The 14,594-nt window shown below is 39.9% G+C and overlaps 1 protein-coding gene across 4 annotated transcripts in view; it reads left to right on the top strand.

Annotated features, from left to right (window-relative positions):
* The window catches only part of RGS6 (regulator of G protein signaling 6), a 232,904-nt gene that overhangs the window by 141,265 nt on the left and 77,045 nt on the right, over positions 1 to 14,594 (top strand). For all 4 annotated transcript variants that reach the window (XM_042876246.1, XM_042876030.1, XM_042876180.1 and 1 more), the window contains exon 3: positions 2,977 to 3,076. In XM_042876246.1, coding sequence (XP_042732180.1) covers positions 2,977 to 3,076 — 100 coding nt within the window. The remainder of the gene's footprint in view (positions 1 to 2,976; positions 3,077 to 14,594) is intronic.

The raw sequence follows: 14,594 nt of genomic DNA, 5'->3' as shown, positions 1-14,594 counted from the left end.
ACACACTTACGTGTGAGGAGACCCTGCAGCACTCTGCCTTTATGCGAAAATTAGCTCTGAAATTTAGGAAAAAGTGGAGATGAAAGCAGCATCAATTCCAGCCCCTGCTTTTAGCAGTCACTGGGAATTAGCGGTGTGGAAGCAGCCAACCAGCACTGCCAGTTGAGAGACACCCATGTGCTGCCTTGCACAGGCCTGGCTCCAGGTGCTGGGTGTGTGAGATGCCCTCAGATGCTGAGTGGATCTTCTGTAGCTGTCTCACGAGCTGTGTGTCCTTCACTGGTATCTTTGAATTGCGCTTTGTCGCCTCTGGTGTGCTATTATCTCCATGAGGCAGGAGGGGAGCCTTGGACAGAGACAGATGGATTTGTTTGCTGGAGGTCACAAAGCAATTCTCTAGCCGTGCTGCTCTGCTTGTTCCCAGCGCTGTCTCAGAGGTGGTTCTTCCTTCAGAGCTGCTGATGTTTTTTTTTTCTTTTTTTTTTTTTAATCTTCTTTTCCCTGCATTTGGGCAGGGTGAAAATTACCTGGACAGGTGAAACAAGCAGATTTCAGAGAGCTTGTCAGAGGGACCTGGTCCTAGATGCACATGTGGGGCTTTGTGGAGGGAACCAGCCAGCATGAGCAGCCCATATTTCATTTTAAACTTGTTCACAAGTAAAGATTAAGCTGACCATCATGTGCTCCTTTGAGGAGCCAGAGAATCTGCTGGAGACCACCAGGAACTGTGTTGGGAATGGAAAGACTGCTTGCAAGAGGAGGCTGTAACCTCTTAGGTAGTGGATTGCAAATGCTGGAGTGTTACAGGAAAGATAGATATGGCATCTGAGGAGGAGAAATGTAACATCCAACACTCAGAGCAGAAACTGCTGGTAGTCAGGCATGAGGACAAAAGGAAGAAGCTGCTTTTGGAGCCTTTTACGAAGGAATCATCTCTAGGGCGACTGCAACTGAAATCCAAATTAACAGTCACGTTTAAGGTATCAGAGCCAGCTTTATTACTTTGAATGGAGCTGGTTTGAAAAGAAAATATATTTTGCCTTTATTAAATATTTATTTTGCTTGAGAGTTAGCTTTTTTATCATGACATGATCATCACAACTTGCAATGACTTAAATCGTGTTAGGTGGTTTACTTGGTTTCCAGTGAGCAAAGCAAGTTGTTTATTTTCCTTCAGTAAGGCTATTTTTTTTTTTTTTTTTTTTTTTTTAGCTCTTCAATTCTAAACTTTTTTGTTGGAATAAAAAATAGGAAGCAACAATAGCAGCAATTTAAGAAAAAGCTATGCTTGTGTTTTTGAAGTCTGTAAGTGTTCCTTGTGACATCAGACTCATTTTAGAATATTTTATTTCTGGTATCTGAATTCTGGTTCCAGTTACAAGTGCATCTGGAGCAAGGCAGTAAACTTACAGGTTGTAGTTTGGGACAAAAAGGTCTGAGAGTCTTGCTTGGTGTGCTCTGGGAAAGGGTAATATTAATTTTTGTAGTGCTTGGATTGGGGCAAAATAAGCATTATTCTATCACAAATATGCTGTAAATTAGAGCATCATGGAGGGGTTGATGTTGGCAGGGACCTGTGGAGGTCAGCTGGTGCAGCCTCTGCTTGAGCAGGGCCAACCAGATAACTGACCCTTCAGCAATCTAGTAACTTTCTCAAGTTATTTTCATCTTTCTGACTTCATTCCTGCTGAGAATTCATTTTGGCTTGTGTTAAAAATAATATGTAAACAAGGTGTGAACAGTTCAGTTATGTGATAATCAGTGATTAAAAACATGGTGATCAAATGCAGCACCTGATGTTGGCAGGAAGATTTTCTTACCATCTTGGGAAGACTTGAAGTTATACTTATTTTGAAATGTGAGTGTTGATTCTGTGAAACAAATTTACTTTCACATCTAAATGAAGGATGCTTTTCCGAGTTGGAAAGAGCTTGTCCTCCCGGATAAGGGCCCTTTGCTGAGGTTTTATTTCACATCATTTCTAAAGAGAAAATCTTCAGGAAAGCTGTCAGAAGTGTGATGCCTTGGAAGGGCTTTGCTCTCAGTGTGACCACTGCTAGCTTCTGACCTGAACAGCTGAAGGTCCTGTGACTATCACAGTGTACTCTACACTGAACCGCTTGAGCTAACAGGAAAGCTGCTGCTTTTATTTTTCGTGTGTTTCTCAGATCTCTACTTGAAATACAGGAATTCTTAGAAATACCATATATTTGTGTTGTTCTTGCTTTCAGCTTTTTGTTCTCTATGCTCTTGCCTTCAAGTAGGTGCAGGGGGTATCATCAGTTAATATCCCTTCCAGTATTAGGAAAATGGAAGGTTGTATTAAGCTCCTTTCTCCAGTAATTACATAGATTGCTCTGAAAGTAGTGCCTTCCATTTATTTCCATGGAAATAACAACAGTTGCAAAGTGCACAGTAATACTATTTGATAGAGCACATTTTCAGCTATGGAATGCTGTTTTTCAACACAGTGACAAAATATAATGGATATTGGTGGGAAGTTTCAACTTCTACTGCAGTACCACCACCATCTGCTCTATCCTGGGCCAACATAATAAAATAACAGGCATTACTTCCAGAGCAGCCCTCTTAGATTCCTTAATTGACTTATGGAGATGGTTGTACACCTTCCTGTGTATGATGGATTGTGTATGTTCCTGTGAAGTGATTGTGTATATTCCTACATATATTATTTAACTAAATTCACAGCATTCTGTCTCTATCACCACTGATCAGCAAAAAAGAATGACTGCAATAGGATTATCAGTGCATTCATATTACCATCTTTCAAGCTGGTCTTTATCTCAGATTTTAAATTTGAGAGTTGTTGACCCTTTCTCTCGGTCTGTATTTGTATAATAACGTGTGACATATTTGATCCACGTCCTATCAGTAGGGCTTCAAAGCAGTCAAATTACACAGGCATAACATTCGCTGTTTTGCATAAGCCACTGAGTCTTTTCTTCCTTTTGACAGATTGAAGACATCATTACAAGAATGCAGGATGACAAAACTGGTGGAGTCCCCATCCGAACTGTCAAGAGCTTTCTGTCTAAAATCCCCAGTGTTGTTACCGGTAAGGACCCTGCTTAGAGCAGAAGAGAGGGTGAGCTGGTGCTAGCTGGCTGGAGGCCAACAAAGATGCAAAAAGAAGGAATGCTAGAAAAATACTGTCCATTGCTGCTTAATGTTTGCACTTTGCTGTTAGAGTACTGAAGTACTGAACCTAAATTGATTAACTGTTTAAATAAGAAAGTATTTCTATTTCCTTATAGTGAGTTATATTTAAAAGCATGTTACATGCTTCGGTGCCTGTCACGCAATCTTTCAATATGATGGGAGTAGGAAGGTTTTAAGGAAGAATTCAGGAAAGAATGTTGAAGCTTTGCTTATACCCAAATACTTTTGTCAGAATTCTGTTATGTGTAGAAAAAAGAGATGTTTTATGCACCTTTACCTTCTTATTAAATACGTGCAAAGGTGTGAGGTGTGAATAGTGCAGGAACTGACTGTCACTACAAAAATGTTCCTACCCATATTTCTAGACAGAACAGTTGTTGTTGCAACAATGAACTTCACTCTTATTTTATACATTTATTCAGGGTGATGTGATGTAAACTGCTTGGAGGGATTGTACTTGTGATTCTGGTATGTGCTTTTGATAACACTGTGGAAGTACTCATTACAGTGAGGCAGAAACGCCATTTCCCCTCTCCAACACTAGATTGTTGCCCAGTATCTGATCCCAACTACACCTTAACTTATGGTCTCGTTATGTTGTAAAGTAAACGCAACTTTCTTAGTCCTGCAGTTTTCTGACTCAAATCAGATACACACACTGATTGGTCAGTTTAGCGAAGTTTCAACTCTGTTTTCTGAAAATGTGAAGAACTTCAATCTCTGTGCCTGCAGTGACATCTTCACTCCAGTAAAGTTGAAATAATTACTAAAAATGCAAAAGTGTATTATTGCATATGTGCAGTGCACTGATAACTGGGGACAAAAATCTGGCAGCTCACATGGACACTTCTTGGTCTTGGAGACTTTAGACTGTTGTAAAATAATAAGATAGTATTTCTAGTCAACAGGAATACTGGTAATGCAACTAGTGTCAAGTTGCTGCAAAGATGGTTCCCTGCAGTGGAATATAACTGAGCTAAAGCACTTCAGAAATATCCTTACTGTGAAAAATGTTGGATTGAGCAGAATTTGAGGTTGTGATGATTCATTTAAGAGTGTGGTTTAATATCCTTGTATCAGGAAAATAATGTCTGACTTAAGCTACAGGAATGGGATATAAATCTGCAGAGCTCTGGCACATAGGCAGGGAATGTGGAAACTGAAGTTTTATTTAAATAAGGTTTGGTCCAGTTAATCCCTTCTTACTGAGCAACAAGCTCTTCTGTCTGAAATTGATTCCAGAATATTGAATTCAAAGTCACTGGCTGTTAAAGTGACTTTGGATTTATTGTGTGAAATAAACATAAGTCTATTATGAGATGTGAAAACTGTGATAAGGTGGTAGTCTACAATACACAAGCTGGATGTCCTGAGATTTGCTCAACTGAAATAGGTTTCTGGTATTCCTGATAGTATTCATAACATTGATTAAGCAGTTGATCTAGTCATCAAGTTGTCGTCTTTAAACTGATTATCCTTAAGTAGCACTGAGGTTGGCAGTTCCCTGGCATGATGGAAGGTACATACTTGCACTCTGTTCCTCTAAAACAGCAGCTGCATCACCCTGAAATGGCTGTTCTCAATAGATGGGGAATAATAGAAGGGTGAAAATAAGAACAAAGTCTTTCTCTAAAGCTCACAACAAACTCTCAAATTTAAGTGGAACAAGCTCAGTAACACTCCCTTCAGGTGATTTGAAGACAGGTGCATTATGATGCACTGTGGACTGCTTGAGGCGTCCAAGTTTGAAAAGTGTGGTTGAATAATGGATCAGCTAAGAGCCCAAAATCTTCTCTCCATTTCATATTTCTCTCTTTAGTTGTGTACACCTACTTGTATATGATTTTTTTGTGTTCTTAATAGATAGTCAAATAGCGTCAAGTGCTGGGGCACTTGAAGTGTGAAAGGAGGCAAGAGCACATATCTGAGCAGAAGTTGGTTTTTGTTCAGTCTGAAGGAGGCAGAGCTAAAAGGAATGTGAGCTTATTGAGAAGATAACATCAGAGACATGTAGTGGAAACACAAAAGACAGCGTACACAAGTTGCATGAATAGAAATTCCAACTAAATATAGGGAGAAAGCTCTTTGTGGTTAGAGCAGCCAAGTAGTAGCCAGGAGAGAGACTGTGGAACCAGAGTGTTTTGGAACTATTCAGGAATCCCTGAGCACAGCTGAAATGAGCAGTCTGACCGAACTTGGCATTTCACTTGTGTTAAGTGGAGGCTGGACTAGGTGATCTCTTGTGAATCCTTGCAACCTGAATTATTCTTATGATCTTAAGTTACTCAAAGTTAGTGCTTTTCTAATTTCTTCAACTTCATGAACACAAGATAACTTCAAGAAGCTTTGGGTGTATCTTTACAGCTGTCCTCTTAGGAAGAACTTAATTTTCAGACTGGCATTTTTGCACACTATTCTTCTTCCTGAAAAGAACAACAGTGATGTTAAAATATGACTGACTTGGCAGGTTCACAGTTACTGTTAATAACAGTGCTTTATTTTTGCTTGACACTTCTATTGTAAAATCTTCTCACAGAAGTAATTTTTCTTTTTCTTTAAGATTTTACAGCACTGCCTTGTGCTCTAAACATGCAGCTCTGTTTATAGTACAGAAAAGTGGGTGTTTGATTTAAAGTTCGAATCCCAAGGAAGGAACCACTCATCTCTGTTGCGCTTTCATGTCTGGATGCTTAAGTTATGAATGAAGAATTCTATAACATAAGGAGAAAACATTGGGGAGTTATCATTAATGGTTCTCGCTAGACAACAGGAGACTGGGAAAAGGAAGAAAAAACCTTTTTTGAATGTGTGATGAGTCTGCATGTGGATGCTGTGCCAAAGGCAAGTTTTAATCTACATTAGAAATAGATTTGTGTATCCTCTTCCTTGGCTTTTGACTCAAAGTAGGTCAGTCAAAGGAGGACTGTTATCGTAGCTTAATCTTCACTTTTATGGGCAAACTGCAGAAGGAGAATGAAAGAAAGATGTAACCAGACAGTGTAGCATCTGTGCATGTATTCAACAGATTCTCTGGTAAGTTTAGAATATGATGCTGGCACAATGGACAAATGGAAGCAAAAACTGACTAAAGACAAGTATTGAGAAGAGCTGTCATACATCAGCCAATGTCCATCATGACAGTTACTGCAATAAATAGATGTTTACATTTCTCTTTTAATGAGGAAACCATTTCCTCAATGATTATTTGTTTCTGCAAATGGATTAGCAATTCTCTGTTGTCTTAGACTGATATAAGAATATCTCATTATGATATCCAACTACGAAGCTGGCTTTCTACTCTTTTTGGTATCCACACTTTCACATCTTAAAACTAGAAAACTGGTCTTCTCTTAGGTCAGTGCACGTAATACCTGTACTTTCTTCTCACACTGATTCAGACTTAGCCCCTTACAACGTTGATGATAAAAATTAGAAAAGCCAGTGCTAACCTGCAACATCTGACCTTTCCAGTGTAAAAAGTCTCCTTCATACTTCCCGATCTTCCCTTCATTCCCAATCTCATTCAATGTTTCCCCATCTGATCCTGTGTACCAGCGTCTTTGCTGTTAGAACCCTTCACAGATGTGCTGTCTACCAGTTTTCTACCCCCCATTACAAGAAGCTTTGATAATTCATCCTGTCCCATTACTTATCTACTTCAAGCAGTCCTGTCCTCACAGGAGAGAGAACTCCTTCCAGTAGCAGTCCCCTTGTTGTCACCCCACTTGTGCACTGTTCCTAACCCTTACCCCCAGTGCTTGCTTGTGTCCTTGCTGTGTTCTCATATCTACCTGTGTGGCTTGGAACACATTGATGGGTGATGTCTGTACTGGCTTGGGATAATTGACTCGCAAGTTTCATGCACACAGTTCTGCCAATGCATTTCATTCTTGACCTGCCATGTCTTCTATACCAAGTTCCAGACCTCTCTGAGCAGTAAGTGCCATTATTATTGAATGCAGCCGGATGACCTGTTGTTTTTCAAAGCTCATGATATATACAAAGTTTAAACTGCCATGTGTCTCTGTCTGTAGAAGCCAGCATGCATCTTGGCAAATGCACATAGAGTTGTCCCAGAGCATTTCAGAATGTCATCTGCTCAAAGAAAATGCGTTTGGCTGGAGCAAGTAAATCTCATCATCTTGGAAAAGAGAGAGGGCTTATTACTGATAGAGTTCCCCAATGGTATAGTTCAGGGCAGCTATGGTATAGTAGATTTCATACGCATCTTGTGAGGTGAGCTCCTCAGGAGCCAATCTGGTGGTATTTGTAGCATTTTCCCTTTGGGGGTGCTCAAATGCATCTTGTAGCCAGAGGTGCAAAGGTAAAGAGCAGGTTCCTTGTCTTCAGAATTTGAAAGCTCCTGGTTCAGAGGAACTGTACAAAGCAAGAAGTTGGTGGTGAGGGGAGCAGGACCAGGACTGGCAATGCCAACAAGCAGCAGCACCCATCACCTAGCAAGGCCCAGTGAGCTGGCTGCTAAGCTTTGCTGCAATGTTTATTTTCTTAATGCTTTTATTTTAGTTAGAGCCTGCCTTGGTTTTTCACAGAAACTGCTTTCACTGTGATCAAAAGGCTCCAAAGCTGACTGCAAATTGGTTTCCCCAGGGCTGTATGTTGAGAAACTTGCATTGCCTGACCATAGGATTTTAGCTGTAGGATTGGCCCTGATTGCAGATCGGGCTGAGCATTTTGGCAGTGGCATTCTAGATCCAAAATACACATCCCTGGATTTGGGATAGCCACAGCATCTGAACAGCCACTTGAGTATCTGAAACATCAAAATGACTGTGCGATTCAGAGATTTGAGTCCAAGTCAATCAGTCTTTTTTTTTTTTTTTTTTTTTAAATTTTGACTTTCTTCATGCAGTTTTGCTCTCTGAGAAACAGAGGACTTAAAATGCAGTACTGGCTCTGTTTCAAACAAAGTTAGTAGATGTAGATGGTCCCAAATCTAAACCAAGTGCAATCTTTTGCTGAACAGGAATGAGCTCACTTAAAGAGAACACAAGATAAGAAAAAACCTTTACTAAAACTTACTATCTGAAGTAATTTAGGATTGTTTACCAGCTTGTTAATAATACAAAGAACAAACACTTGAGTGAAAACTAATATATATTTATGTACACGTGCACAGGAATGATATGGCACTGTGTAACTATGAGGATGCCTAATGGGGCAGGATGGAAATACTGGTTGAGTATATAACTCCATTTGTTTCCCACTAGAAAGTAATTGCTCTGAGCAGGTTGCATTTAAACTAATTCAGGTGAAGGCTGAGCTTCTTTGTCACAACTTACATTTCCTTCTCTTACACATCTATTCTTCAAATTGCACCCAAAGGAAATGTTATCCGTCCTTCCCTCAATAAAAACGTTGTTATATCTTTTAATCTAGTATTTCAAAGCTGCTGTGAACTGCATGGCTTAGATACATCAGCTACTACATGAGAAGCATGTGTGCTGCAATTTTGTCTGTAGCTTTCTCTTAAGCTCTGTATTCCCATGCCAGAAGAACAAATTAACCCAGTTAAGGAGCTGAAGAGTTATGCTGTTTTCATCTGCAGCTCCCTCCTTCCATTTTCCTCTTCAAGAGCATCCAGTTCTCTGCCTTTTAAAGGAGGAGAGGAACTGGGGAGGAAAAGATTGAAATCTGTTCTCTAAAGTGTCATAATTCTTTGCCTATTGTTAAGATGTAAGTCAGTGCCTTGAGAAGCAGAATTTTAAAGGATTTAACGTTGAGGAGATAAGGAGAACAGACTAATTGAATAAGATACGATTGTCAAAGAAATGAGAGAAAGCAACCAGAATTAACATTTTTAAAAGTGAGCATTAAGGATGTCAGCATCTGCATGAGACCACACAGTGTGCATGTATGTGCTCACATACAACAAGCATATGATTTTACATAAAAAATAAACCTAAGAGTGCATGAGCTGCATGCTAGAAATAACTAAGGATAAGCTTCTGTGTTATTTGTGCTGTGCAGAATGGTGAATGCCAGCATTTGTGTATCACTGCCCTCTGCTGCAGCCAAGCTTCAGTTCAGTTCCTGCAGCCTCACCCCATTATCACAAACCACTCTGTGTGTGTAGTGCTTTCCCGGCTCGAATGTAGCTGGGATGGAACATTTTGAGTCCTGTGGTTGTGGTCCTGCCTGCCTGTGCAGCACAAGCCCAGCTCAAATACTGCAGGATGTGTGACTTCACAACCGCTCTGATCTTTGAGAGGAAGGAGTGGACTGTTTTCAGAGCAGGCTCCTGATGCCACTCGTGTGTGTCTCAGTCAGTTCCCCCTTCTTGTCAGGGTTGTCTCCACAGGAAGCTCTTTTGTGCATGTGAAGCTTCCTGGTCCAATTTGCCCTTGCTGGAATTGGAAATTTGCTTTCATCAAGTTAAAGTATGATGGAACAGAAGACTAAATAATCATGCTGTGGATATTCCTGTAGCAAATAAAAATACAATGAAAAATCACCATATGGTCCAGATTCTACCTTCTGTGGTGGCTTGTCTGCTCTTCCTAGTTGCTAGAGATGATGTCAAAAGAGAAAATAAAAACAAGAAAATGTTCCAGCCACTTGGGCCGTAGTTAGAACAGAACAAAAGTAGAATTTATCTTGCTGAAGAATAGAAGCATAAAAATCAGTGGGCTTGAAGACATCATGTAGAAGCTATGAGCCTGAAACAAAGCAGACCTATTAAAAATGGTTAACATTTTTGGGGGGAATTGTCCTCAGTGAGGCCTTTCAAAAGAGACTAAAAGCTAGAGTAGATTGAGACAGATGTGATGTGAAGTTACCTGCTGAAATCCAGTATTTAGATGTATTGGTAATTCAGCCACAATAAGAAAAATATTACATATTAAGAGTGTTCTTGTTCCTGACTGCAGTTTTATTCAGAAACATGGCATTTAACTGATGGAATATCGTGGCTAATGAATAAAGCATAAAAAAGAAAAGTCAACAATATTTTAATGCCTGTAGAAATTCATAGGAATGAATGATTAATGCATTTTTACATTAATTTTGCTATCTTCAAAAGCACAGCGTTGTTACAAAAAGTTTGTTTTCAGATGTGAATGACGCAGCAAAAGATCAGGTTAATTACAAGTACCACGTGGCTTTGATTTTTGTATGCAAGTGTTGGACAGACTGCGCTCCATCTGCAGTGCTTCACCTCTCCTGTCTTCAACTCATGGCAACTTGGGAATTGTGTGATCCACCAACACACTTTTGTTATCTTTTTTCACACCTCCCTCCTTGTTTCTGCATTGCCTCTAACCCTCCTGTGGGCTGTTGAGTATCAGATGCGCAGCAGAGCATCTTTGCTCCCACTGGGACTGAGGAGCTGCATAAAGTCCTAGACCACTTGTGTCTGGACATCACAGCTGAAGGGTTCAGGAGTGCTAGTGTGGAGAAACTGTTACCAGGTTTCTGTGGAGACCCTGAATAGTTGATGAGTAACTTGTTTTGTTTTGCCTGTTCGAGAATTCTTTGGTCTGTTTCTTATTTGCATTGCATTGCACCTGGGCATGCTGCAGATCTGTGTTCAGTTTGGGGTCCCTTGCTATAGGAAAGGCACTGAGACCCTGGATGTCCAGAGAAGGATGTTGAAGCTGTGAAGGGTCTGGAGCACAAGCCTTATTGAGAGCTGCTGAGGGAACTGGAATTGTTCAGTTTGGAGAAGAGGGGGCTCAGGGGAGACCTTACTGCTGTCTACAAATACCTGAAAGGAGGCTGTGGTGAGGTGGGGTTTGGCAGTTTGGCCTTTTTTCTAGATAACAGGAAGAGGATGAGAAGTAGCAGCCTCAGGTTGTGCCAGGGGAGGTTCAGGTTGGATATTCAGAAAAATTTCTGTTCAGAAAGAGTGCTTGGGCACTGGAACAGACTGCCTAGGGAGGTGATTGAGTCACTGTCCCTTGAGGTGTTCAAGAATCTTGTAGATATGATACTTAGGGACATAGTTTAGTGGCCAATATTGATGGTAGATGGATGGTTGAACCACATGAACTTTGAGGTCTTTTCCAACCTTAATGATTTTGCTATCTGGCTTTTAAAATTTCCAACAGAAATGGTAAATTAAAAAAAAAAAAAATTAAAGCTTTCAGTTTTTTCACATATGTTTGTCATTATAAATAACCAACCTTATTTTTTTCCCTCACACACCTTTATGCAGTTACTTTAACAATTTTTTTCCCCTGTATGAATAAATCTCTCAGATTGCATGCTGGCTTCCAATGGATTTGTTTTGAGTGTGGTGTGAATTGATGAGCTTGGATATTTTTGATGTATGATTCACTACCACATGCAGAGAAGAAAATTATATTTTGGTCCTGCAGAGAAATAGAACTAAGCAATTAAGTCCTCATTCAGTTAATTCCTGTTTGATGGCTGCTTGCTTTGCAAGAAGAGAATCTTAAGGTTCTCCTCCATTACAATGTCATTTGTACAATAAGAATTATTTCCATGAAGATACATCAGTTATATGACCAGAAAGGTACTATGTTAAATCTTGCCCAGAAACAAATATAAAACAGTCAAGAAACTTTGAGAAGTTTGTTCACGTGAAATGCTAATTATGACACTTAAAACATACTGTAACATGGACTCTTAAAAAAATAATGTCTGGAGACAATGGGAGATTTTGTTCTATCATCACTTTTTCTTGGTCATTTGTTTTGTGTGCATGTTGCATTGCATAGGAATGTTGTTTGTGGTCCTATTTTTATTGCAGATAAAATTGTATCCCCTGTTCACCATTTATTTGCTAATTTATTTAACTAAGAATATTGATTTTTTTTTTTTTTTTTTTTTTTTGCTGGGTAATGCCAAAATTATTTGTGAATCCACTTGAATCATTTCTGATTTTTTTTTTTTAAATGATTTACTTTTCCCCTAAGTATTCAGTAAATATCATGACTCTTTCCCAAATAGGTTATATTGACTGAGAACCACTATTTCATAAATAAGGTATTTGCTATATGTCTAATGATTTATGTAATGCTCTCCTACCTGAGACACTGTGACAGGTGAGGGAACTGCAATAGAGATCATAGAGAAAAAAGGCTTATTGTATTCTAATGTAATTTCAATTGCTAGGCTATTCAAGACTGGTTGCTGGAAACAACAAATTAGAAAACAGCATATTAATGAGAAGCAGAAAAAATAGATGTGTTATTTCTAGTTTTGCTTTGGAATATCATTTATTCATCATTTGCATCATTGCTATATGGCTATTATATTATGGATTTTTTTCCTTTAGGTAAGAAGTGTTGGTTTTAGACATCCAAAGGGCATCAGGGACTTGATACAAACCAGTATCTTGCTTTCTTGGTCTGCTGTAAGATGTACTTGAAAGTGATATGCCTGTGAGATGAAAAAACAATACAACATGAAAATGAAAATAAGAACAATAATTTCAAAGTGAACTTGCCAGCTTACTGTTTGTAAAAACTTGCTTTGCTACAACAGCTTGGTGGTGTGTCCAGGCACTCTGTGCCTACTGGGAGCTGACAGTGATCAGTTTAGACATGGCAGTTGTGCCCAGAAATACATAATGCAGACGTAAAGGCACTCGCAAGTTTTGTTGTTGTAAGTGCAAGGTTTGTTGTGTCATTGCAAGTTTTGACCAGTAAGTGCAGGACATGTTCCTGGGAGAAGCAGGCCTGATGGTGAGCAGCAGAGAAGGTGGGGAGACCTTCATCCCTCCATCATTCAGCAGCATGTAGGCTGACAGCTTGTGGTGGTCCTTCAGGAGCACATCACTACATCGCCGTCCTTCTTGGAAGACTGTTCTTTCCCATTAACGTGTATAAGCTGTCCCATCTCATTCTTTCATGAGGATCTTTGTAGGTTCACATGATTTTGTACAGGATCAGCTGAGCAGGCATGCTCCTGAATGTATCCCTCTGCACTGGAGCACTTCTATTTAAAAACACAAAATAACAAATTTCCCTGCCCTTGTGAAGAATAACATAACGGGAAAAATAAAAGAAGTAAAGCCCAAGCTTTCTTTTTGCAAAGTGCTGAGTTTTAAGAACAGCTGTTCTTAATAGAACATAATATTTTGCCTTATTATAGATAGGTATCATGGAGCTACTCTTAATTAATGTTACATTTTCTTATACTGTTAATCCCTTTGGTGGGTTGGGACTCAGCTACAGCAGCTTGTTCCATGTGAACGTAATAAACTCAAGAGGGAGTTGCATTTGAACTTTGCAGATTCTTCCACATTCCCTTTTTCTTCCTTGAGGTGAACTCTGGAAAGGTGTTGTCCCGTCAGGCAGGAGTGCTTAAGACAGAAGTGCTCCTGTGGCTGACAGCAAGGGTTCAGCTTGCCTCTGGCCACTCAGTCTCAGTGATCAGGTGCTCAGGGAAGGCTGGGGGACAGGCATAGAGCTGCAGCCCCCATTTCCTCCAGCTGCCCTCTAACTGCTCAATCTCTCCCTGAGAACTCGCAGGTGAGGCATTTTGCATGGTCCTTCTCTCCTGCCACTTTCCTGACAAATCTGCTAGCACAGTGAAGTTAAAGCTGTGGAAAAGTGGAGTGGCCAGGATGGTACCTGGTATAAGCAGGGCAATAAAGCACAAGAATGCACCTCTTGCACTCTGTACTGTCTTCAGTCAGCCTGTTTCTTGAGCCCTATACAAGTTAGATTTGAGTATAACTTCTAATTAGGTATCTGGGTCATGTTTGACACACTCTCAGTTCAGCACTGACGTTTCTCTGCTCCTACTTGGTTCTAAATTTGCCAGCTGTTTTCCTTAAATAATTCCACCTTCCATTAAAGGATTGCTTGTCTTATGTAATTACGCCCACAGCAGTACGAGGGCAGTTGCAGGGATAGGGAGACAGAAATAGCTCAATGTTTTCCACCAGTCACGGCATTCCGTAATTGAATCATTAAAATTTGGATTCCCACCTCTGCTGTGACAAGCTCTCATTCATAACGTCTAGACTCTGTCAATTTACTGCAGCTCTGAAAACAGCTGTCTCTTGTGCCATCGATTCCTCTAGTCTTTGCATTTCAACTGTTTAATCCCGAAATGTCAAGATTAAATTCCCCCTCATTACTTCTCTTCTGCAAAGGATTTGTTACCAGTTTGGATAGATTCAAGGATGAATTGCTTGAGTTTTCTTCAAAATGGTCTCTGGCCATGGAGCATTTTCTGAAATAGAGAATTATGTTACATGAATCAGAGTATTACCAACACTATAATAGCAAATAGCATGAGCTCCGGAATAGTCCTGTCAGGTTGCAAAGCACTAGGCTAAGAAAGAAATTTTCATTGTGCTGTGTCAGGCTGAAGGTTTTGTATGTCTGTGACTATTGTCACAGAAGTAGAACTTGCTCTGTTATGGCCCATGCTTGCCAAAAGAGATTCTCTAAAGATAGCTTTCTGGTTATCTGTAGTCT

Source organism: Lagopus leucura, unplaced genomic scaffold, assembly GCF_019238085.1.
Source record: "Lagopus leucura isolate 7727_CA_CO unplaced genomic scaffold, USGS_WTPT01 Super-Scaffold_1, whole genome shotgun sequence".
Taxonomy (NCBI): Eukaryota; Metazoa; Chordata; class Aves; order Galliformes; family Phasianidae; genus Lagopus; species Lagopus leucura.
Note: the sequence above shows the minus strand (reverse complement) of the source record. Positions and strands in the feature narration are given on the sequence as shown.